This window comes from Neofelis nebulosa, chromosome 3, assembly GCF_028018385.1.
Source record: "Neofelis nebulosa isolate mNeoNeb1 chromosome 3, mNeoNeb1.pri, whole genome shotgun sequence".
Lineage (NCBI taxonomy): Eukaryota > Metazoa > Chordata > Mammalia > Carnivora > Felidae > Neofelis > Neofelis nebulosa.
In genome coordinates, this window is record NC_080784.1 from 147,598,845 (window position 1) to 147,625,671 (window position 26,827).

At 39.5% G+C, this 26,827-nt stretch overlaps 1 protein-coding gene across 9 annotated transcripts in view; it reads right to left on the reverse strand.

The window, feature by feature from the left end:
* The window catches only part of LOC131507471 (alpha-fetoprotein-like), a 53,445-nt gene that overhangs the window by 16,288 nt on the left and 10,330 nt on the right, over nt 1-26,827 (reverse strand). For 3 of the 9 annotated variants that reach the window (XR_009259505.1, XR_009259507.1, XM_058722299.1), the window contains exons 5-12: nt 23,621-23,753; nt 20,508-20,605; nt 18,921-19,050; nt 12,129-12,343; nt 10,461-10,593; nt 8,496-8,593; nt 6,176-6,314; nt 3,448-3,674 (exon numbers count right to left, since the gene is read on the reverse strand). Coding sequence is in view for 2 of the 9 variants with exons in the window: in XM_058722299.1 (XP_058578282.1) it covers nt 3,448-3,674; nt 6,176-6,314; nt 8,496-8,593; nt 10,461-10,593; nt 12,129-12,343; nt 18,921-19,050; nt 20,508-20,605; nt 23,621-23,753 (1,173 nt within the window). In the remaining 7 variants the exon portion in view is untranslated. Of the gene's footprint in view, nt 1-3,447; nt 3,675-6,175; nt 6,315-6,349; nt 6,820-8,495; nt 8,594-10,460; nt 10,594-12,128; nt 12,344-18,920; nt 19,051-20,507; nt 20,606-23,620; nt 23,754-26,827 lie in introns of those variants that run through there. The other 6 variants (XR_009259510.1, XR_009259508.1, XR_009259506.1 and 3 more) reach the window with 5 other exon arrangements.

Below are 26,827 nucleotides of genomic sequence, written 5' to 3' on the forward strand. Positions count from 1 at the left end.
TTTCAGTTTTTCATTTCTATGCTATTAATCTTTTCTTTTCATGAAATTTACCCACCACTTCATTTAAAGCATAGTCTAGTCTTTATATACTATCTTAAATCTTTATATACTCTCTTAAATCTTCTCATTGCCACTCAGTATTTTTAACTGGACTTTAAATTCTTTTACTTCGAACTTCTATTTCCTTTTTATTGTCTCTGTCTTATTACATGATCTCAACTCCTACCTTCTCTTCTATCCTGCTGAATTTTTCTTTCCTCTCCAGAAACTCCTTTGCTTGGTTTTCCTTTTGTGTTTTTGCAAATTTATGCTGTGATAGCCAGCCATACAGAGCCCTTGCCGCTATCCCAGGAAGTAAGAAGGTTTTTTTCCAGCTTGACCCTTGACTCCCAATGTGGATCCTCCCAGAATATTCCAGAAATCTCTACATTAACTATCTGTATGCTATTGTTTTCTCCATACAGAGAACACAGTGATTTCGCCAGGACAGGGACGATTCCTAATATTTTATACTTTTTATTATCTAGCCTTTATAGAATAACTCAATGTTTAAAAAATTATAACTAATATTATAACCCCTTGATTCTGGCACACTAAGAGCTATATGTTGGTAGTTACAGCCAGATAGCTTGGGTGAAAATTGCAGCTCAACAACTATTTACCTGTTGCATAGTCTCATACTAAGTCTTCTTGCCTTCTGAGCCTCGGTTTCCTTACAATTAAAATGGCATATAATGTTATCTCCCTCATAAATTTGTGTGTAAGAATTTGATGAGATGCCATACATAGAGTAGTGCCTATCTATACTCAGAGACTTCCTCAAGAGGAAGAAAATTTGCACGCTAGAAGTAAAAGAGACCTCGTTCTTCTACATTCTCACATCAAGCCTGAACTAAAGAAAGAATGGCTAACTAAATGTCTCAACAGTCTTTGGGTGTTGACTGGGAGGTTTTAAAGGCTAGTTTGTGATTGGCTCACTTTGGAGAACTGAAGAAAGGATTCCAAGGGTCACCTGGCATAGGAATTGCAAGTACTGTGATAAAACAGACCAAGCAACAACCTGTGCTTGCTGCCCATGAGTATGTATTCGTTCCAGAAGCAACAAAAACTTTGCCTCACTTGGCAAGATGATATTGTTGGACCAATAGTATTTAGACCCTGCAAATGTATGTCTTCGAGTAAATAAATTAACTAGAAATACAGTAAGCTATCATTTCTAATGAAGTTGGGGGAGAAGGAACAATGAGGAGGAGGGCTTGCATGTTTTCTCCTGAGGACATGATCAGGGGCATTAGGAGGGAACCCCCACCCCCACCCCCCCCCACCCCCCCGGCAAGGTAGGAGTGCTTTCAATGCATCCTGCTGATTCAGGGATATTAGAATTTCACCCTTTGGCTTTTTCTAGAACAGTCACTTTTGGCAACTCCAAATGGGGCCTCTAACATCACATTCACCAGCAGCAGAATTCCTGCTGAGGGAGAATGCCTGGACCATGAGAATATCTTGGCTCTAAGCTCAGGAGCTGAATGGGAACGAAGAGATGGATGATCAATGCCACTAAGAAAGATAATTCTTTGTCTTCAGCAGCAAGCAAGTAGTCTCTTTACTAAGACCTGACAATGAGTTCCGTTCGATCCGTCGACGCAGGAGTGGGGAGAATTGGAGAAAATGCCAACCGCCTGTGAGATCTTAATCACCTGTGCTGTCAGTGGCAAAGAGCAAATCAGCTGCCCTAAAGTTTTCTGTGCCGTGTGTGCTACTTCCAAAGCCCAGCCCATGATACCTCTGTCATCTCAGCCTCAGTCACAACCAGAAATCTAAGCCTCCCAGATCATCTGTCATCATGCTGATGTTTCTATGCCCTTAATCTGACCCATCCCCTGCTCTTTTGGTCCTCTGTCTCCTCTGTAACATGAGGCTTTCTCAAGAAAACGTTCCCAGGGCACCTGGGTGGCTCAGTCCATTAAGCGTTCAACTTTGGCTCAGGTCATGATCTTACGGTTCATGGGTTCGAGCCCCGCATCGGGCTCTGTGCTGACAGCTCAGAGCCTGGAGCCTGTTTCAGATTCTCTCTCTCTGCCCCTCTCTCTCCCCCTCCCCCCTCTCAAAAATAAACATTAAAAAAAAAGAAAACATTCCCATATCCACAGCTTCTCTTCTGAACTTCTCTGTCTTGCTCTAAACGAAAACAGGAGGCTACCCAGAGCATATAACTTCCCCCAAGACCCTGCAAGATGAGACTGTTTTTGCTTGAAATCCACTTACCTTTGTATCTAGTTCTTTTTTACTGCTTTCAATATAACTCCTTCATTCTAATTTGAAAGCCACAGCTCCTTTGAAGTACAAGTTATCAAACTCTGACACCCCTTATCTTTACTTATTTCTGCCGCATATAGAAAGTCTTGTCATCCCCCTCATTTCTGATGACTTCAGACCCAGTTAACCGCCTCTTTTTCCACCATTATCTTGACATTTGTCATTTTCTATAGTTTCAACAGCTATATTAATGATCCACAGGTGGCTGATAGATTACAAAAATGGACCAATTGCCCATCTTTCTCTGTATTCATGTCCTTTATGATGTGACTTTCCAACCCTTCCTATCAAGAAATGAAGTCTATTTCCATAACACTTTAATCTGGGCTGCCCCCATGACCTACTTTACAGAAGCATTGGCATTGCATGCTTCCAAACCTGGGCCTCATGAGGCCTCCACACAGCCACTTTCTCTCAGCTGCCATGTGAAGAAGCCTAGGTTAGCCTGCTGGAGGACAGAAGACCATGTGGCCCAGGCCAGCCAGCTCCCAGCTGACTTAGCAGCTGACCATAGAGTCTTCTGAGCAAGCCCAGCTGAGAATGGTTGAGGCTCGCCCCAGATCAACAGACTCATGCAGTCAACCCACAGACCCCATTGCTGACTTCATCCAGAAACCCTTTTACATTAGAATACACATTGGGAAACCCTGTTCAAACGTAAAGATGTTGTATTCTACTGGCAGCATTTCTGACCAGTAGACTTCAGTATTGGTAACAGCAGCCAAATCAGAATAGCACTTCGCAAAGTAATAACTTATGTTCATAAAATTATCTAATTTATAAATGTTTCATATGCATTATATATGTATATGTCACACACACATACATGCATGCACCCACGTGCAAATGTTCCAAATTTCGCATTTTAGGAAAAATACTTTAATGTACTTCTCTGTCAATGTTTTGTGACCAATGGACTCAATCTCATTAACCGATCTGATTGGGGTAGCAACCACGATAGCCATAGTTGCAAAATATGCCAACATTCTCAATTCTACTGGACCTCCAATGTAACATTTAGCTGATCCATTCATTATACAATGTTTATATCTGAGCCCAGTTTACCGTTCTCCGTACCTGCTCCCCTGCTGGCAGAACAAATTAGAGAACAAACTAAACAAAGATTCTTACTTTTGCTTCTCAGTTTGGAATTGCTCCTCCCGAGCTTTGCACAAGTCCTCTTTAAGGCTGATGACTTGGTCACAGGATAAAGGTGGAGAAATGTAAGTTCTATCTACCTGCAGATCATCAAAGCATGGCTTCCTGAAGGCATATGAGTCCTCACAGCAGTGACCCACACCAGCATTGATAGGCTCTGCTTCGTGTCTTCTGCATAAAGCTCCAAGAATTAGTTTTGCCTTTCCCAGAAGAGAATTAAAATAAAAGCCATAAGGTTGTGGTCATTTTTTGTTTTTTTTTTTACTCCATAGAAAATAGGGCTAATAAGTATTCTCAGATTCTGGTTTCTGCTAGTTCATCCTGGATTTCACTGTTTACGAAAAATCAGGAGGGTCAAGTGCAGCCTGGTTCCCAGACTTGTCCTCCCTCTTCTCATCCTCAAGTTGAGCTCACTTGGACTCCACTTCCAGGTTCCTCTCCAGTCCAGTTTATAGACCAGTGTTGACTTAAGGTTGGAGTTTCTTATGTTCTTTTAAATTAAAATCAAGCCTCAAGTCAACAGCACTGCTAATTTGACTCAGTTATATGACTGAAGCTCAAATCCAATTTCTTTCTGTTTTTTTGTAAGTGGACATCTGTAACTGCCACAGAACTTGGAATATGGTAGATGCTCTATGAATATTTGCCGAATGAATGAATGATGAGAGAAATCCTTGGATCCTATTTCAATTATCTCCTTCATTTTCTGGTCCTCTTCTAAAGCTGTCACCTTGCCTTGCTTCTGTGGTGTCTGATTGTTATCCTGATGCTCTCTGCAAGCCTGCCCATGTGCCTTTCCAAGTACGACTACCCCCAAATCCCTATCATTTAGGTATTTGGGGATGAAGTCATTGAGGCCAATAAGCATCAACATTTCATGTATGAGTTTATCCATTTTAAATGTAACCAAAGAGATCACCTAAAAATAAGGCTTTAGGAATCTAGAAGTCTAACTGAAAGTCCTTCCCCAAGAAAGGCAGGGACTAGATAACAAAAATTTATAATAAAATAAAAGGGAGACGAGGCTAGATAATAATGTTTTAAATCTGCAATCAAAAAAATTATATTTTATCAGAAGAAAGGCCAATTTAGCATGAAAGAATTGTTCTATCAAGAACATAGGGCAGAGAAAGCTGTCACCACACAAGAATTTAGTAGTGTTAAAATAATACCACTCGAGAGAGACCTGGAGCCTACATCTTGGAGATGTGAGCATACAGGTCCCTAGAGGGATGTTCTCCATTGTGAGGAAGACATAATTTATTCTTCGCTATAGCCTGGAAGAAATATCCCTTAAGACGATTCTTTCCCTTCTTCCGATTCCATTTGCACTAGTCATATCCTACTTCATCGTCACAAGTATTCTGATCCAGGAAAAAGTGCAGTCTAGTTGTTAGGCCCAATTATTGCTGTCATTGGAAAGACACTTCTCATTGTAAATGAACACACTGGTATTCTGTCTAATAAATTTAACACTTGTGAGTTTGATGTGAGATAATAGAAACTATAAATATTTGATCTTTGACCCTAGATCCTGCCAACCGTCTTCCGAAACCCTTGTAAATTCCTAAGTGATAAGAGCACTGGGAGCATCTTTTGTCCTAATGAGGCAACTCTGTGTGGGCTCGTGGATGGGCACTGGTCCCCAGAAAGACAAAGTAGTGATTAGAAGCTTGGAATTTTAAGTCCCCCCCCCCCCCCCATCCATTTTCCGGAGAGGAGAGAGGGCCTGAAAATGGAGTTAATAATTGATCATGTATACATAAGGAAGTTTTTATAAAATCCCAGCAGTATGGGTGTTGAAGAGCTCCCAGGTGGGTGAACCCATCCACATACTAAGAGGGTGACACACCCAACTCCACAGGGACAGAAGCTTCTGCACTCAGGATGCTCCCAGACCCTATGTATCTCTTCCAGTCCTATGTATCTCTTCATTTGGAAGTTCACCTGTATCCTCTATCATACATTTTACTTATCTTGTAAACTTAAGGATTTCTCTGAGTTCTGCGAGCTGCTCTAACAAATTAATCAAACCTGAGGAGGGAGTCATGGGAACCTCAGATTTATAGCTCACCAGTCAGAATCACACAGAATCACACAGAATTACAATTGGACTTGTAATTGTTATCTGAAGTGGGATGGGAGCAGTCTTATAGGACTGAGCCCTTAACCTGTGGGATCTGACACTATCTCCAGACAGATGGTGTCAGAATGAGACAAATTGTAGGATAATCAGCTGGTGTCACACAGAATTGCTTGTCATGGGGGAAAACACTTGGTGTTAGAGATGTTGTGAGTGTGATAGTTATGTAAGATTAAAGGAGAAACATGGGAAGAAGACTAGTTTGTTGCTGTTGTTGTTTTCCTATACATTCGAGTTAGTTTAAAATCAGCATTATCTTTGAAGTTGTTGGCAAAGTCATTTTTGTTGACTTGAAAATCCAAGAATTAGACCCTAGGGTATGATCCAGACAAAGACGTGTTGAATCTGATATTGCCACCATTAGGGAAGTGACAGTCTTACCCCTGCTGCTAATCAAGACAATTGGCATGAGTTGGCCTAAAAGAATTTCTCCTGGGGACAGAAGTATTATGCTCCATTGACAGTTCATGAATGTGTCCACAAATATGAGATGGATTGCTGGAGGTTGGGGATTAGGACTTTAAGAACAGGCAAACATGAAGTCACAGATGTGCTTACCGAGTCCTCCATGCAGACAAATCGCTGCTCATCTCTCAGTGGGCAACATTTGGTGGCAGCAGCTGCCATGTTCTTCGTGAACGTAACCAACTCTTGAGCAGATAGTTGTGGGACTTTCTTAGTATAAAGGATTATGAGCCTGAAAGAATAATTTCCTCTTACTCCTGGCAACGACTATGTGTCTATGATGAAGAATTCTAGAGTTTTCCTTAATATTTGACAAGCTGTGGTTTAGGCTGAACAAAGCATTAAACTGGGTTTAATTATTTTTAATCTTTATTCCAATGGCCCAGTAACTTCATCAATATACCTGGAATTCTCTTCTCACCTCACATTTTGCTCTACCCTGATCCACCAAAGATACTATGACAGCTAATTTGGATGACAGCTTCTGAAATAGTTGTATACACAGTCCATTAAAGATTGAATTGGTTGTCTACGATGTGTAGGAACAGGGGCCTACAACAATGATCAGCAAATAGTGCCTGCTCTCATGGGGCTCACACCGTACTGGGCAAGATAGCAGGTACCCTTGAGGTAGTGAGGGGAGTACACAGTGCTGTAGATACACATGGAATGGCAAGCAGTCCCATCCCAGGCAGGTCAGGTAGGCCTCCTGGAGGAAACGACATGTGAGCTGAGATCTAAAAACAACAAAAATGAACCAGGTGAAAGGGAGTGCAAGTGGGAGGGGAGCCACTGAATGCGATTTTGGTTTGGTTTTGTGGGTTTTGTTTTGTTCTGTTTTGTTTTGTTTTGTTTTGTTTTGGGGGGGCAGGAAATTGGGAATCAGAAACAGAACAAGAAAGAAAGCTCAGTTACAGAATCAGAACTGCATTATTTTTAGGGTAATTATAGTTGCCTTTTAAGGAATGAATGGAGGTGAGCAAGAAGCAATGTGAAGGAAGAAGCAGTTTGAAGGCTCTTCCGGAAATTCAGTTGAGAGACGCTGATACCCTGAACTAGGAAAGTGGTGGGAACAGAGGGACATGAGAAAGATTTTTTAAGGAAGAAGACTCTTACAGACCCAGATGTGAAGACAACAAAAAATCAGACTCGGTCATTGCATTTTATATTGAAATGGAGTCAGGGAAAGAATTTAGTTGTAACATCCAATGAAACAAGCAACCTAATCCAGTGGTTCTCAGAGTGGGACTCCTAGACCAGCAGTATCAGCAGCCCTGGGAACTTACTAGAAATGCACATTCTCAGGCCCCATCCCAGACTTACTGAATCAGAAACTCTGGGGATGGGGCTGTATTTTAACAAGTCCTCCAGGTAATTTTGATGTATTGTAAAGTTTGAGAACCAAACATCTAATCCTTAAACCAGATATTTGCAACCAAACATAACATAGAAGTAATAAGCCAAATATTCTCTCGGAAAGAATACGTTTTTCTGGATCTATTATTCTGGACATCTATTTTAAGCTCAATATTATTGGACACTATATCAAACTGATTTTTTCCCCAACACTCTGCTTCTAAATAGACTATTACAGTAAGATCCTAAAGATTACTAAAAATTGGTTTTTGTTTTTGGATATACCAATCTTTTAAATACAGTGGGTTCCACCAGTCTCTGCACACAAGAGGTTTATGTATTCTCACTGGCAAATAGCTATGGTATCTCTACCCTAGGTGCTGAAAATACTAAATTTGCTATAGGAACTGACTTGAAACTGACAAAGGGACCCTAGGTTAGATTGTTGTAGCTTTGACTTAAAACTGCAGGCAGGGGTGCCTGGGTGGCACAGTCAGTTAAGCGTCGGACTTCAGCTCAGGTCATGATCGCACAGTTTGTGGGTTCGAGCCCAACATTGGGCTCTGTGCTCATAGCTTGGAGCCTAGAGCCTGCTTTGGATTCTGTGTTTCCCTCTCTCTCTCTGCCCCTCCCCCGCTTGCACTCTGTCTCTCTCTCTCTCTCAAAAATAAACATTCAAAAAACCCTGCAGGCAAAGCCCCCCAAACTAAATGTGTGAGGGAGAGATATGAGGGAGGGGTGTGAGGGATATGAGGGAGGGGTGTGAGGGAGAGGACCCTGAAGAGACTGCAGGACGGGAGTCAAGGCCTGCTTGGTTCCCTAACCTGTGGGCGTTGACCAGAATTCTGGAAACTGGCCTGGAGAGCCAGGTAAAGGCACATAAGTCTGCGTAAATATCTGTATTATTAAGACAAAGATAGGTTAATTTTGAACTCACATTTTCCTTGGCCTCTGACATTTTAAGGTTCGATATAGACTCATAGCACCTCTCAGCATCAGGAGTTAGCAAAAACTCACCAACAAACATATAAACCTGGACAATATCTTGGAAGCATACCTGTCATGGAAGTTAGCATCTCCTAATTTCTCACGTAAATCACAGTGATTTTTTATATGCTCATGGCTTTCACCAACCACTCTTTGGAACATCTCTTTCTGGAAAATAAAGATAATCAATGTTTATCACTGTAACAATATATCTTGAGGTAAGATTGCAAAACCGTCTTCTGTAACAGTTTAATGTAACTGTTTTCCTAAATCCAGGGCTTTATTTACTTAGTGAGTTTGCAAATCTTGAAAAACATGTTTTGGTAAAGCAGGAATGTCCATGTACTTTGCGGAGAAAAGAAGTGGTACGAGATTGATGTTTAGTTTTTGGTGTATAAACTCATTTGTGGGTTTAAATGGCGTATTTTATAAGAATAAGGCAATCATTCATCAAGCCAAAAAGAGATTCCTAAAGGTAGTTTATAGAGCTAAGTTTGATTGGTCAGAGCGTGTTGGTTAATAAGACAGCCTTTTTACATAAATAGCACAGATAAAGAGATATAGATATAGGAATAGAAATACAGATACAGGACACCTGGGTGGCTCAGTCGGTTAAGCATCTGACTTCGGCTCAGGTCATGATCTCACAGTTATGAGTTTCAGCCCCGCATCGGTCTCTGTGCTGACAGCTCAGAGCCTGAAGCCTGCTTCAGATTCTGTGTCTCCCTCTCTCCCTGCCCCTCCCCTGCTCACACTCTGTCTCTCTTTCTCTCTCTCTCAAAAATAAATAAATAAACATTAAAAATTTTTTAAGAAATAGAGATACATATTAAGAAGTCATGATTTAATAAAAACATCTACCAGCCTTCAATATAGTACAGCACTCCACAAATACACATTGAAATGAATCAAATGGAATTCTCAGAAGTAACCGCAAGTTCAAAGAGTTCTTCAGCCATGCACATAAAATTCCAGTGGGAAAATACAAGCGACCTTCTAACCTTAACTCTTCAGTAGGAGGACTGGTTATCATCTTAACCAATCAGACCCAGTGCACCTGATCCTAATAAGCAGTGTTTGTTACAGTGAAAATGTTAGCAGATTTGCAAACTATTTACCTGGATTTAACCCTTAGCCTTGTCCTTTACTGCCTGTGTGATATTGAGCAAGTCTTTTAAACCTTCTAAAACTCAATACCGTCATCCAGAATACAGTTAATAATTCTGGCATTACCTATGTTACTGGACTGGTGTCAGGATCAAATAGGACGCTGGCGGTAAAGTCGCTTTGTAAACTCTAAACACCCACGCTCCTGTTATTAACGTTCATGCTTATGCTATTATCATAGTGATTATTATGGAGGTCTACTGGCTACAAAAGGGTGCTCACCTACAGGGGACTAAATTACCTTCATCGATCCTTCCCTCTAGAAACAGAAAGATGATAGATGTACCTGCTTGGGCCCAGACAGGACAAGGGATGCCTTCAAGCCTCCACCAGCACCCCACCCCTCTGTAAACATGTAAGCCACTGCTTAGATAACAAAAGCCAGAGTCACTTGGTTCCTGGTAATCCGTGGATAAGTGATCACCTGGTCAGATTTGTAAGGTCACCTGCTTTTTTCATGTCAAATGCATAACAGAGCTACTGCCTGTAAACAACATCATCTGGCCTGAAATAAGGATGGTTTCCAGGACTGCTTGTTGGAAACTGTCAACCTTCCCATACCCTAATACACTGTGCTTTCATGCTGCTAGCTACTATGCCCAGGAGACACTCACTAAAAGAGGAGATTGCACAGAGAAGGTTTCGTGAAGCACAGAATGTACAAGACAGGGATTCATATAGAGACCTGCTACAGTATGATGATGTGGCCTTTGGTTTAGAGGAGAATCACATTCCTTGTTCAGTGCTCGTAATTAACAAGCATATGCACGATCATTTTACAAAATAGGACACTACTAACAGCGCTGGAATTATTCTCATGTTTGTAATCACTTGTGAGTAACAAGTTAAAAAATAAAAAGGAATTTACCCCATGGCTATAGCATTCCAGAGGATTTTCTAATTTACAGCATTTTCCCAATAAATTTTGATATACTGTATACACTCTTAAAATCACAGAAACTGCCAATTCTGAATGTCTTCTTGAATATTCATAAAGAAACCTATATCCATATGAAACAGATAGTAAACAGTAAAATTTAGAAGTCATGAGTTTTCTCTCAAAAGCCAATTATGATTATAAAATTTATTCAATATTGTAACTGATTTTAGGCATTTGGAAACCTTGAGAGGATGGCAGGGAGGTTTTACTGACTTCATTTTGAGAGAAGGAAACCAAGTCAGTAAAATTATGTGATTTTTCCAAAGTCACACAGGAGTGGGTGTCAGATTCAGAATCTGAAACTAAAACAATGTGATTGGCTGATGGGTTCCTGGCACAGGAACTTTTATGAGAAATTAATTTCAAGTGTTTGAATGAGAGTACATTTTTCTCAGGCATCTTTGAGGCTAGATTTTGTAAGTATTAGAATTTTTTTTGAAAGAAAGTGCCAGCTAGGTATTAAATCACCATCTTCCCCTCTTGTCCAGATAAACATTCAAACCTGAGTAGTCCAAGCATAATCTACACATTCTTCTGTGTTACAAGAAAGAGAAATTTGGATGCTAGGATATTTACAAAGGAATCACAGAACCACAGGAGGCAAACTTATCTTATCCAGCCACCTCAGTTTATAGCTGGAACACTAGAGCCTGAGGAAATTAAGTGGCTTGACCTACATTCCAAAGCTTATGCATGACAAAACTAGACTTGGAACTCTGGTCTCCCAATTCATAGTTTAATGTGATTTCCACTAGGAAGGTGAGCCTATCGACTTTTCCAGTACCAAATGCAAGTTTAGGAATGAGTAGTTTCAGGCAGTGACATTTACTTTTATAAGCCGTATCAAATGTAATTTTGGAAATATAGCTAAAGTCATTCTACAAAGAACTTTGAAGAAAATTCAAATTCTTATGCTTTGTTGGAGTTTAGTTGCTTCAAATAATGCTTCACAAAGTGACTTTGGAAATACTTCAATCACACAGCAATATTGTTTTAATATTACATATTGAAATCAGTTTGTCTTGCACAAATTAGTATGCATTTCTGAACGGACACCGGAGATGTTAATAGCCCATGTCTCTAATCTTTAAATGCCCCACCATGGCTTTGGTAATAGGTATTAAATTAATTAGAATAGAAGAACTGACCAGGTATACCAATCTGAAGCCCTTAGAGATGAGTCCCTTAGAGCAAAACTTGCAAACACTTAACCCTCATTGTGTTCTTAAAAATGCCTGTATTAGTCATCAGTATTTAAAAAATCAAGCGACTTCCAGCTTCTTTCAAAATGCAGTGGACCCAACAGCCCAAAGCCTGCGTTCCCACATGCTAACAGGTGGCTGGAGCTGTGCAAATAACTGCCACCTTTTAGACTCCACAAAGCATCTCCTCTGGATCACCGTTCCCATGCAGCCACTCATTTACGTCATGGGCCAGCCTCCGTCATCATTCAGGTTTACAACATTTCCCCCCAAAATGCATAAGTATAGTATTCCATTAGTAAGATTTTACAATATACATATATATGTACATATATATATGTACATATATGTACATATATATATATACATATGTACATATGTATATATGTATTACTCTGGCAGGAGATCATCTTGCTTGTCGATGAATTGCTTGCATACAAATCGGTCTTCTGTAAACCTGCTGAGTGGCCGAGATGAAAGATCAGGTTTGTCATCATTTTCTGAGTTGATAATGCATTCCCCTCGGAATGGCACGGACAGTGCACAGCAGGGAGTGATTTTGCTGGATAGGGTCGACTGTTTAGAACAGGTATCGTTCATAAGCTGGCTCTGTAAAACATGAAAAGGGTAGTTATTTTTGATGACTTCATTCTGAACTTATTTATTTTTGTTGTTCTTGCTAGAAAACCAGAGAAAAACTTGGCACTCCTTTACTCTTGGCAAATTGAGAGACCGAAAAGGTCATTTATAGTGACTTGTTCTAATAAGGAGAGCTGCTCTGTTTGATCTTCCTCAAGTGTCACAGGCTCTTTCAACATCTCTTGCACTTAAAGGGAGACAGACACAATAATAGTGTCCATGGTTAGCCCCACAAAATACAAATGAAGAGAGGAGTTTTATTGTCCTGCTATTGTGGTTATTGTTTTAGGATTCCAGTTCGGAAAACATTTTGTCTCTGTCATTTACCATATATATTATCATATTACTATTATGTTTACATATTTAACATATTTACTTACAAATATTATGTGTGAATGATATTTACAAATATTAAATTTTACAAATTTACACGCAAATATTATGTGCGTGTGTGTATGAATAAGCTAATCTCTCTACACTTAAGAAACAATCTAATTCGAGAGTCAAATAATTAAACAACAATCGTAATGCAGTATAATAGAAGTTGTAAGAGAAGTGCATATGTGATGCTTTGGAAGAAAAAAGATTGGCAATCCAGACTGGATGGAGTCAGAGTGAAGATCTTAAACAATTTGAATCTTGATGGACAAATAAACTTAGTTGGAAACCAATGAAAAGGAAGAACATTCGAAAGTTATTCATCTTTACATATAAAAATCTTGGAAGTGAGAGAATATGACATATTTGGGGAAATGATATATCAGATATTTGGGGGGTTTTGAGAAAATGTAGTTGAGAAATGATGGAGAACAGTATGGAAGTTCCTCAGAAAGTTAAAAATAGAACAACCCTATGACCCAGCAGTTGCACTACTAGGTATTTGCCCAAAGGATACAAAAATACTGATTCAAAGGGATACGTTATCCCTGATGTTTATAGCAGCATTATTTACAATAGCCAAGATCTGGAAGCAGCCCAACTGTCCATCAATAGATGAATAAAGATGGCATAGTATAAGTATACAATGGAATATTATTCAGCCATAAAAAAGAATGAACTCTTGAGGAGCCTGGGTGGCTCAGTTGGTTAAGTACCTAACTTTTGCTCAGGTCAAGATCCTGCTGTTTGTGGGTTCAAGCCCCATGTCTGACTCTCTGCTGTCAGTGCAGAGCCTGCTTCAGATCTCTCTCCCTCTCTCTCTGCCCCTCCCCCACGGCTCTCTCTCTGTGTCCAAAATAAATAATTCAAAAGAAAAAGAATGAAATCTTGCCATTTGTAAAGACATGGATGGAGCTAGAGCATATTAAGCTAAGCGAAGTAAGTTGATCCGAGAAAGACAAATGCCATATAATTTCACTCATATGTGGAATTTAAGAAACAAAACAGAAAAACATAGGGGAGAAAAAAGAGAGGGAAATGAGGAAATAAACTCTCAACTATAGAGAACAAGTTAACGGAGGGGAGGTGGGCAGGGAGGTGTGTTAAATGGGTGATGGGGATTAAGGAATGCACTGGGTGTTGTATGTAAATTCTACACCTGAAACTAATATTACACTGGATGTTAACTAACTGGAATTTAAATAAAAACTTGGAACGGAGAAAAATAATAGGGAAAAAGAAAGAAAAAAGGAAATTATGGAGCTTGAACCAAATGAGTGATTGGGCAGACGTAAGAGCTGACGCATAGAATTGACAAGATTTTCATAAACGATAATTAGATTGGAGGCAGGGGGTGAGGTGAGGATGAAGAATCTAGAAGGGTGTAGGACACTGAGGTTAGCACTATTTACTGAAGTTAATATTCAAGAGAAATTAACAGATTTTAAGAGAATAGCCGAAAAGGGACACCAAAGAGTTAAGATGTTTTAAGGCATCTATTAGGCATCTACATGGAGATTTCCTCTAAGCAGTTAGGACTTTAGATTAAGGACTCAGGAAAAAAGAAGAAAAATGAGCAAAAGGCCTAAACATGAAAGTAGTAAGTTGAAGCTACATCAACAGGGTCACACTGAGACTCTTAGGGGAGATTCTGTGCATTAGTTAGGTGACCAGCAGGCTTTCAGTGACTTACTAGAAGTAGGTTTGTTCCTTTCTTAATAAAGAAAGAATGCCTTGTGAGAAGACAGGCATATTGCCTCCAGGCAGTCGTTGGGGGTAGGAGTAGTTCCAGGCTGACAGAGGCTGTGTCATCTTGCCCTTGTGGTTTCTAACATTGCCTTTGGATTGGGGTGCTTGGGCCAGGAGATTATTATGGGCCAGGCCTAGAAATGGCATAAATCACTTCTGAACTCAGAAGGCAGAAGGCAGAACTCAGTCAGGTTGCCCTCACCAAGTTGTGAGACAGGCAGAAAATGTAGTTCATGGCTCAGCAACTCATCTAGGTCATGGAAAAGGAGAATGAAAGATGGCCAACCATCTTGGACCACATGTGTAAAATAAGAAAGGAAAAGGCCAAGAACAATTTTTAAAGCGTAGTAGAAGAGGGGAAGAAAATTGATGAGAGGAACTGTAAGAAAACAGGCATTCCAGGTAGATGAAAAACCTCTCCCGCCATTTCTTACCTTCTAAACACACCTATGCAGAAATAATAAATGCTTCTGAGAACTTATTTGACTGGAAAAATAAACCAGTTGCCGTGGTTGACAGCTGTAGCTCTAAAGTCAGACTTCCTGAGTTCTAATCTTGACCTTGCTACTTCCTAACTGTGTGACTTAGCCAAGCTACTTTGCCTCTCCATGTCTCAATTTCTTCATCTATAAAGTGGGGTTAAAATAGTACTTAACGTCTTATGGTTGTGGGAAGTAAACAGACTAGTAATTGTTAGGAACAAAGAAAGGAGCCTGGAACAGATTAAGCACTAAAAAAAAAAAAGTGTTCATTAAGTAACAATGAAATGCTTACAATTAATGCCTGGCACACAGAAATCATTTTTTAAAAGTTTGTGCTATAGCAATTATTACGCAGTCCCAGAATGTCGGTCTAATATTGCCTTGAAGTCAAAGAAAGAGAAAGAACTTTACAATGTAAAATTGAATTACATGGACTGGGAATTATAATAGACTGATAAGCCCTACTAACTCATATCACTTAGTATTAAAACATCTAGTATAAAGATTATTTGCTTTTTGTGTTGGTGTGGTGTTGTGAAGCATCATGGGATGATATAATAAACACTGATAAAAACAAAAAAGCTTTCTAGGACATACAATTTAAATGTGTACAATCCATGCAACATTCCTGAAAGCATTGGGAGAAATACTCTATTAAAAGAGAATTAGATCGAGACAAAAAATAAACAGTAGAAAGGGTATCCTTTTCATGGTGAGTGCTGAGTAATGCACAGAATTGTTGACTCACGATTTTGCATACCTGAAACTAGTATAACACTATATGTTAACTACACTGGAATTGAAATGTTTTCAACGGAGAAAGAAAGAATGAGAAAGAAAGAAAGAAAGAAAGAAAGAAAGAAAGAAAGAGAAAGAAAGAAAGAAAGAAAGAAAGAAAGAAAGAAAGAAAGAAAGAAAGAAAGAAAGAAAGAAAGAAAAGGGAGATGGGGGAGGAAGGGAGGGAAAGAAAGGGAGAGAAAGAGAGCTAAAGTTCTTCCTTCCTTCCTTCCATCCTTCCTTCCCTCCCTCCCTTCCTTCCTTCCCTCCCTTCTTCCTTCTTTCCCTCCCTCCCTCCCTTCCTCCCTTCCCTCCCTCTTTCTTTCCTTCCTTCCTTCCTTCCTTCCCTCCCTCCCTCTTTCCTTCCTTCCTTCCTTCCTTCCTTCCTTCCTTCCTTCCTTATTTCCTTCCTCCCTCCCTCCCTCCTTCCTTCCCTCTCTCCTTCCCTCTTTCCTTCCTCTTTCCTTCCTTCCTTCCTTCTTTCCTTCCTTCCTTCCTTCCTTCCCTCCCTCTTTCTTTCTTTCCTTCCTTCCTTCCTTCCTTCCTTCCTTCCTTCCTTCCTCTAGTGGAATAGAGTGTATCAAAGAAATGATAGTACAACTGAAATAATTCTTGTTAACAAAATTATTAAAAAAGAGTAAGTACAAAAAAATCTAAGAAGTCAACCCAACAACTGAGATAAAACACCTAAGCGAACCTGAGAGAATAAAATTAAAAGCATAAACGCAGTAGAAATAATAAATAAGTTTGAGAACTTTCTCTTGGAGAACACTGATACATGAAACAGGAGGTTTGCAAAGCTAATTAAATAAAGGAGAAAACACAAAATACATGGAGAAAAGGAAGTATAATTACATATTTGATGTTTTTAATTATCAAATAATAATATTATGTGGAACTTAATAGGTAAATAAGAAAATGCTGACAAAGGAAACTTTTTAAAAAAATATGTATATTATAGGGTGCCTGGGTGTCTCTGTTGGTTAAGTGTCTGACTTCGGCTCAGGCCATGACCTCACAATTTGTGAGTTTGAGTCCCACAATGGGCTGGGTGCTAACAGCTCAGAGCCTGGAGCTGTTTCAGATTCTGTGTATCCCTCTCTCTCTCTGCTCTCTCCTGCTCACACTCTGTCTCTCTCTTTCTCAAAAATAAATAAACATTTTAAAAAATGTATATTATGAAACCTGACCACAAAAAGGTACAGTTGATTCTCATTAGTCACAACAGTCCAAAATTCACTGAATTTGTGAATACTGAATAATGAGCCTTAAGGGAATATAGGATCAGGTTCCTGTAAGCCCCTGGTCACATTTTCATTGTCAACAAATCAAGACATAACTTTGTTTTGTGTGTGTTTCTATTTAAAGACACATTATTAGGTCACCTGAGTGGCTCAGTTGGTTAAGTGCCAGATTTCGGCTCAGGTTATGCTCTCACGGTTCATGAATTTGAGCCCCACATCAGACTCTGTGATGACAGCACAGAGCCTGCTTGGGATTCTCTGTCTCCCTCTCTCTCTGCCCACCCTCCCCTCAAAATAAATAAACTTAAAGAATTTATTTAAATAAAAAGACCTTATTTAATATATATTGTTGACTTATTAATGTTGAATGAATACATCTAACACATTGTCTTCTCCAGAAGCACATCATGACTTTTTGCGTTTAGGAACACCAGATAGCACTTCAGCACTAGGCTTGGGGGCCACTTCAAATAGCTAAATCGCCCACAAAAAACCCCACAAAATGTGGGAAATGTGGCACTAGACTGTAGGAAGGAAGCTTATTTACAGTATGAGAGCTAAAACAAGAAGGTGAGCCCGGTCGTATTCCCTCCCAGCTGGGACCCTGTGCATCAGGCAACCCAAATGCTCCGCTGTTCTGAGCATGCCCTGGTCTGTGGATGACCACACAAGTGCTCTGAGTATTAATTTGGGGGTTACAAATAAATTCTGGCAAATAAGTAATTCACAAGTACAGAATTAATAAACAATGAGGATCGACTGAAAAATGCTAAAAGAAATCTATAGCAAAAGAAATGGAAAAGCTGTCACACCAATTTCTTGTCTCAGTCTCTGCTTCAGTCTCATGGACAAGTTCTTTCAAACCTTCAGAAAACAGGTAAGACCCAATACTATTATATTATTTCAGAGACTTCAAAAGGAAAAACAATGCAATTTTTGGAAGTTAGCGTGACTGAATACCAAAACCCAGAAGTTCTAGATCAGTCTCACATGTAAACACAAATGCAAAAAATTGGAAATTATGTCCATATAAAATCCAGAAATACAGTAAAAGGAGATTGACTTAAGCAATCTAAAGATAGTTAAAAATTAAGAAATCTGTTAATATGATTCAACGAATAAATTAAATGAAAATCAAATGATCATCCCCAGAAGACGAAAGAACACTTACTAATGTTCAGAATCCATCTTAATTAAAAACAAAACCAGCTCTAAACTGGAATGAAAATCTTTTAACACATAAACAATATCTTTGTCAAGCCAGTAACTTTGAACTTTGTCCATGAAAGTCTGGACAAAGACAGGAATGCTAGAGCAGTCCACAGTTATTTTATATTGTTTGTGAACACTAGCCAATGCTATGAAATCATTCAAGACTGTTCTGGCATTCCTGACATGGTGTAGAACTACAAATGGACCAGTTCTGGAGTTACTGGTTTGGGGCAGGTATTGTTTCTGTGTAAAGGATATTAGAGATTTTGTTTTGTTTTATTTTAATTATGATTGATCCTGTCAGTCCCCCAATTTCTCTTACTTTTTCCCCAAGTTCACCTAATCATACAAATAACACTCTCTTAGCCTGTCCTGAAAAGCCAGGACTCCTTCTAAATATGCGGAGTAGAGTTTCTTTTTTTTTGTTTGTTTTTAATTTTTTTTTGTATATTTATTTTTGAGAGAGAGAGGCAGAGAATCTCACAAGGGGCAGAAAGGTGGGGAGAGAAAGAGAGAAGCGGGGTTCACCAGAAGTGGGGCTCGTGTTCTACCTGAAGCAGGCTAGGAGCTGACAGGAAGCGGGGCTCGAACTCATGAACCATGAGATCATGACCTGAGCCAAAGTCAGACACCTGACGACGGAGCCACCCAAGCGCCCAAGTTTTTTAAAGTCTGAGTGAGTTTTAAGAAAGGGGAGGCTCTTACCCTGCCAAGTACACAGGCTACCACATCTCCTTCACAACAGGTCTGATGCAGATTTTTAACATCCCCGGCCAGTTTGGCAATTTCAGAAAAGTTAGCTTTCGGTTGTTTCTTAGTCAGCAGAACCAATTCCCTGAAAAGAAAAAGAAGTGCATTTTAAACCGTATTTTGAGTTCAATGCTTTCTAAAATTAGTTCTAGTTCATTGAGTAACCAAAATAATAGAAACACATTTGCAAATGTGGGATGAAGAGACTATGTTTTAAATGCTTTCTGTTTCTTCAATGATAGCACTCAGAGCCACGCAAAGATGTCAATCACAAAACAAACACCATTCGGTTCACGATCATGCAAAATATAGTCATTTTCAACATTTAAATTATCGCTTAAAGAAGCTGAGTTGCTTAGATGGGTAATTTGGAAATTTCTCTGACCCAACTTTCTAAGTAAAATCCTTCATCACAAAGAAAATAATTATAAGAGTCTTGGGTCTCCCTTGCCTGTCCTTGTGAACAACTGAGCAGCATCCCTGAAATTTCCCTGGCAATAGGGAAAACGGGCCTGCCTTATAAGGAGAACTAAGCTTCCATGCAGCTCAGGTCTGTCCCAAATTCAGGAAGAAGGTGATAAAAGGAAGGATACATCTGGGCCAAGAAAGAGGCACACGGAGTAACATCAAATTCTCCCACACTTTCCATCCCTACCCTGAAAACGTCACTAGATTTTTCTATTCTTTTTTTTTTTTTCAATTTTTTAAAGTTTATTTATTTTTGAGAGACAGAGAGACAGAGTGCGAGTGGGGTAGGGGCAGAGAGAGGGAGAACAGAATCTGAAGCAGGCTCCAGGCTCTGAGCTGTCAGCACAGAGCCCGATACAGGGGCTTGAAATCACGAACTGCGAGATCATGACCTGAGCCCAAGTCAGCACTTAACTGACTGAGCCACCCAAGAGCCCCTAGATTTTTCTGTACTGCAAGACACTGGAGCCAAAATCCTTCTTACCTTCACAGAGACAAGAATACATTTTATCTTCCAGCCTTTATCATGCAGAACAATTAAGTGCCTGCACCTGAACCTACAGAATCTTTTACGCACTAAGGCAGAGGCTTAGAAGAAATTGAGGCAGGAGATAGTGGGTTTAGATGAGGAATAGTGTGGTTTCAAGTCCAGCTTTATGTGCCCTATTGAACAGGCAGGTAGCATCCGTATGGAGAAAGGAACCAGGTTTGTACTGAAAGACATTATTAAATGAAATAAAAATGATTTTTTGACCAGAATGGGGTGCCTGGGTGGCTCAGTTGGTTAAGCGTCCAATTTCGGCTCAGGTCATGATCTCACAGTTCATGAGTTCGAGCCCACTTCGGGCTCTGTGCTGATAGCCCAGAGCCTGGAGCCTGCTTCAGATTCTGGTCTCCTTCTCTCTCTGCCTCTCCCCTGCTCATTCTCTCTCTCTCTCTCTCTCTCTCAAATAAATAAACAAGAAAGAAGAAAGAAAGAAAGAAGAAAGAAAGAAAATTGATTTTTCAAATGAGTTTGATCAAATGGGGTGATCCAACAGCAACAAAGTTCACATATCTCAATCAGTAACTTACACTGCTTTTGATACTTTGTGGTTGAATTTAATCCCAATTTCACATAAATGGTGATGCCTCAAAGATATTTCTCTCACATATTTCCTGATAGGTTCTAACTGTAATCAGAAAAACAACGGATCAAAGACATGTGGTAGTAATAGAAAAAGTTAATCTTGTCATTAGTAAATAAGAAAGAAAAGTAAAAGTTGTGTATCTCAAAATTAGAAAGTCCTTATTGTTTTCTTTAAAAGATACCAAATCCAAAAGCACAACGTGGTTGGTTGGTTGATTTCATAAAAGAGCATCTCACTTCCCAGAGATCACTTGGTCTAGAAGCTCAAACCTTTAGAATATAAAGAAGACAAGAAAGTGAGCACGCAGAAGTCCAGACAGCACTAGAATAAATTGCAACAATGTCTTACAGTTGTGTTTTATTTTTATTCAAGTTACTAGCTCTGTCATCTGGCACATGTCTCCTATTGCAAATCTAAAATATATGCTCTCCAGTTTTGCAATATATATTAATGGAGTCCCCCCCCCCCGCCCCACCCCTCAAGTATGTTTGCCATTTTCAACCTAGGATTTTTACTTTGGAAACTATCGCAAAAAAATTCGTCTAAATAAATAAAAACATAATTATGCAAAAATGAGAACATGCATGTTTTGTTATGAGAGCAAAAATTTAGAGACAAACTGTCTCAACAGCAGAGTGATGGTAAGGTAAATAATGGCATATTAATTTTGGCAAAATGTTTACTCTTAATAAAAACTTGGCATTTTTAAATCTCAAATCAAAGCTATATATTCAGTGTGATCACAACAATGCACAAAATAAAATCTGTGAGTGGAAAAATGAATAAAAGGATATACACCAAATTGGTATCTCTGTATGCTGGGCATATTAGTAATATTTTAAAATTTCTGGACAGTTCTATATTTTCACTTAAGAAATTATAATGACTATAGATTGTTTTTACTTTGGGTAACTGCACCTTACAGTGCTATTTTTAAGAACAAGTTAGAAAATACATACAAAGGCAATATTCAAACCACAAAACTGGCAAAACAATTATAATTTAATTTAATAATTATGATTAAATGTAGCTAATTATATTTTTATAATACTTACACATATAATTATTACTTTAGTCATTTTGTTGTATTATACTCATTTAAAATCTAATACAAACAAACCCATACACTTCTTCATGAGAGAGTCTCTGAAGACTTAACTCATAAACCACATTCTTTGATCATAGACACAATTTTTATGCACTTGCTTATGGAATTTTCTCTGAGGAAGCAGCAAGAACTACTGGGAACAGACACCCTGGAAGCAGCAATACCGTAAAGATCATAAAGTGGGGGAGAGAAGGGAAGAACTCTTAGCTAACTTATAGGGGCATGTTTTACATTAAGGAAAATTCTCCAGTGAGAAAGGTTAAGATTAAGAAAACTTTGTAACTATGGGCACCTGGTGGCTCAGTCGGTTAAGCATCCGACTTTGGTTCAGGTCATGATCTCACGGTTTGTGAGTTTGAGCCTTGCATCGGGCTCTGTGCTGATAGCTCAGAGCCTGGAGCCTGCTTCAGATTCTGTGTCTCCCTCCCTCTCTGTCCCTCCCCTGGTCGCACTCTGTCTCTCTCATTCAAAAATAAATAAAACATTTAAAAAATTTTTAAAAAACTTTGTAACTTAGAAGAGGAAGCATGTTACTTAAAAAAAAAAAAAAAAACTAAACTCCACAAAAAGTTCATTCTTCAGAAATGCAAAGTAATGAGACATAAGACTGCACGATCTTTTATTTTTGTTGTCTTTAATTAATATAAAACCAAAAGAAAAAAAAAGACTGCCCTGCTTAAAAATTCAGAATTGGCTTCTGAAGGCGTCACTAGGGGACAAATAGTAAAGGAAGTAAGAAATATACATATAAATAGCTTTAATGATAATAGCTATAATTATTGAGTACTTAGCATATGCCAGAACTCTTTAGATACATTATTTAATTTCTCACACAAGATAAATGATGAGGAGCTCCATAGGAAAAATAGGTGTAGAGGAATAGAGAAATAGGGGTTTGAGGAATATGAGATAAATTTGCACTGAGAAAACCAAAGAAAACAGAACAAAGTAGCACTGCATTTAGTCTTGAGGAATTCATCAAATGATTATCAAACTACTACTCATTTAAACACAACCTTTGGAAAAATCCATGTAGTGCCTTTTCTAGTAAAGATGGTTATTTTATGTTGAGATTTAGAACCTGTGATGAGCATGCATACAAAGTACTTTTATCATAGAACTAGTCAATGAAGGAGAAAAGGCCACATGGTTAAAATTAAGAGCGGTAAGATTGTATTTTCCAAAGATGGCTGCAGCAATATCTTCCATCTGTGTTCCTCTTACAATGAGTCTTTGACAATCTGCTCCTCAAGAGGTACAGTATATATACTGTCCCCTTCAAACCGGCGAGGTGTTTCAACCAATAGACTATGATGGAAGTTATTTCTGAGGCTAGGTCATAAAAGGCCATACAACTTCTGCTTTATCCACTAGAATACTCATTCTTGAAGATTTGGGCCATTTGTAAGCAGTCCAGCTGCCCTGAGGCTACCATGCTGTGAGGAATCCCGAGCTAGCCAGGGCAGAGAGACCACATGGAGAGGCCCTGAGATTATATGAAAAGAAAAAGGTGTTGAGCTAACCCCCAGGTGCTTCAGTCCCCCAGAGTCCTAGATCTAGCCACTGTCTGACTACAACCACAAGAAAGATGAGTCAGAATAGCCCAGATGAGCCCTTCCCGAACTGAGCCCCAGAAATCATGAGAGACAATAAAATGATTGTTGTTGTCTTGAGTCAATAAATGTTGGGGTGCTTTGTTATGCAATAATAGTAACTAGAATATTAAATATTTGTAATGAAGTACTGTCTATGCTAAATTATGCTTTCAGATTTTATTGACAATACGAATTGCCTACGTATCTTGTTAAAATGAAATCTTATTTAGTAGGTTTGGAGAAGAGCTTCAGGCTCTGCATTTCCAACAAGCTGCCAGGAGGTAGGCGTGATGCCAGTTCACAGTCCACCCTTTGCATAACAAGGCTCTAAATAACAATTGACAAATATTTTACCTTTATCTGGAAGCACTCAGTTTTGTTTTCTTCTTGGCAACATGACTGAACAGCTGTTTCATAGCAAGCAGACATGGTCAGAATAGTAGGTCCATACAAGAATGGATGCTTTCTAGATGTTTCATAAACGTACCTGTAATGTGGCAAACGCGGAGTTGTGAAATTTAGAATTCAAGGACATGTGCCAACACTGTCTCTTAAAAACTTAGGATTCATTTTGTTTTGTTAACCTGAAACTTCTAGAATTTCGTGGTGAAAGAGATGAGGCAGCAGTATACATAAATGCATCACACGTTCACACACATCATTATGGACAGATCCCTGTGAAGTTAGTCAGACATTCCCTGAATGCCCTTGAAGTGGCCAACTGTAACTACCAGGCTGGTGGGGAAAGAAAAAAATAATGAAAACCTGTCGCTTTTATATAAGGAGTGGAAGGTAGAAAGTTCAATAGTCCAAACTGAATTGTAAATGCACAATTGTATAGCTGGTGCAGGAGGATTACATTTAGGAGCTAGTGGTGGGGGTAGAGGGGTCTCTCAAGATCATCCAGAAGTTCTTTCTAGACGAGGAAAGTTAATGTCACTGCCCTCCAAGATGTGCCCCTCAATATTTGGGTTTGTTACTAAGTCCCCAGTTTTTATTTCCCTCTCAGGTTTATTCATTCTTCCTACTCATAGAGCTTGGGCTTCAGGTCTGCCTTTCACTTATAATTATATCTCCTATATGTGCAAAGTTTGTTCCAAATACCCCACAGACACGCATGCAAATATACTCGACAAGAGGACATTACAGGCAAAAACTGTCTCGAGGCTCACACAAATTCATTTCTTTTCCTGTTTGTACAGGGAGAGTCTTACTTCAGCCTCCCTTGCAGTTAGGTTGGGAACATGTAACTGAGTCCTGGATGATGAAATATGAATGAGTGTGCTCTACACCGCTTTGAGGTGTGGCTGTTAATGTCTTAGCACAGTTCCCTGTTTTCTCCTTTTCTGTCTCACAGTAACCGTGGAAACACACCCTCCAGATAATACAGAGATGGAAATGTCTTGCATTCTTGAGTTACCGCTTGGAGACGAATTGTCAGGGACTGAGCCAAGTTAGAGAGAGATGAGCTTCAAAGTGTCAGAGCAGCCAATTAAAACAAATGGAAAGTAACACTTAAGATTTTCATCACTTACGAGGATAGTATGAGCAAGAGGTTAAACCAGAGAAAGTGCTGACTCCCCACCCTGTCCCCTTGTCCATTCCCAACCCCCCACCCCCACCCCATGGACCTGCACCAGTCAAGGATCAGGTAGATCATCACAGATGTGAGGATGGCTTACTCCTGAAGGAGTTCCAAACAAAAGGCCCCTGTGGTTTTAAGGACACTGGGGCAGGGGGGAAGGGGAAGGGAAAGGTCTGAGAGTTGGAAAACTCTGAATGCTGAGCTAACATGCACAAAATTCTCTCCAAGTTTCTCCCTTCATCTCCCCCCCTCCCCATTAGAGAGTCTCAATAGAGGCACCTGGGCTAGGAATGAAGCTAGGCACAAAAGTATGGCCAGTTTGGAGGGAGGAAGGGACTGAGTCCTTGACTGCGACTCCTTCAGTGACTGAAATGTGTTTTGCCCCAATCTGGAATGGGAATGACAGCTTTACCCCATGAGGAATGTCATCTGTAATTGCCAGGCCTGAAAAAAATCATGCTCAGGATTCAGCCAGGAGCCAGACTCTTCAAGAGTCACCAAAGAGAACTACCCGATTTAGACTGTGATATGAACAAGAAATAAATCTTTATTAAGTCAATATTTAAGATTTTAGGATTTATTTCTAAACATAGGATTTACTTGTGACCACAGAATAGCTTAGTCCATCCTGATTATTATAAAACTTAATAAAAGTTTAAGATGTAATGTCTATAAAGTAGGCATATGTCACCAGAAAAATGGTGACACCAGAAAACCAGGTTTTTAACATTAAAAGGATAATGGAGGTGGGGCGCCTGGGTGGCGCAGTCGGTTAAGCGTCCGACTTCAGCCAGGTCACGATCTCGCGGTCCGTGAGTTCGAGCCCCGCGTCAGGCTCTGGGCTGATGGCTCGGAGCCTGGAGCCTGTTTCCAATTCTGTGTCTCCCTCTCTCTCTGCCCCTCCCCCGTTCATGCTCTGTCTCTCTCTGTCCCAAAAATAAATTAAAAATGTTGAAAAAAAAAATTAAAAAAAAAAAAAAAAAAAAAGGATAATGGAGGAGATGATAGATAGAACAGGGACTTGGTTCATGTTTTAATTTCCTCCCGCCCCCAGTTCCTTGGATAACACATAAATCTTTATTCCTGCAACTTCTCTAACTCCAGTTTCTTTTGGGATACCAGCTAAGGACACAGCTGCTGCAGCCATTGAAGTCAAACAACAAGTTGGTATTGTTGCCTTCCCTGAAATGATTGAAAAAAACAATTATATTTCATGACAAATGGCCAAGGAAATGCTTAAAATATTTGAAGAGAAATCCTCACGTGTTACCGGGTCTAGAAAACAAAATCACACCCAAGAAAGTGGCTAGAGTTTCTGGAGTCAGGGACTATATCCACATGTGACTGCATTAGAAGAGTATTTCTTGCTGCTTTCTGAAGTTTAGGGCCAGACTGAGAATAATGGCACCATAATGAAAGATGAGAGATTTTGCAGGAGACTTGAAGCACTAACCAAACAGAGACCTTATTTACAACAGATGTGTGTAGCAATCCTGTGGTAACATTTGCTTTTGGTTAAAAGTACAAAATCTTTTCTTGTTGGTGGAGGACCAAGATGGTGGCCATTAGAGTTGTTTACTAAATATTTCCAGTTCCCCTCCTTTCAGGCAAGTGGTAGGACTGTACATACCCAACCCCTCTGAAGTGAGGTATGACAATGTGACTTGCTGGTTAGTGATGTCTGAGTAGAAATGATGAGTATTTCTTCTAAACAAGCTTAAGAAACAGTGCATGATTTACTATCAGCCCCTTCCCTTGACATAGGAATCAAAGAAGCAAGTGTTGGGTCTTTCTCAACTTAGGTCTCTAAGTGACTGTGATAATCAGGCCTCCTACCAATCTACATTGGACAGATAGCATGAGTGAAGAAAAAAAAAGTTAATTTGAGCTGCTGAAAATTAGAGATTGTTTGCTTATTTGCTACCACACTAAATTTAGCCTATCCTTTTGCTCTTTAAAAACCTGTAACGGAAAAA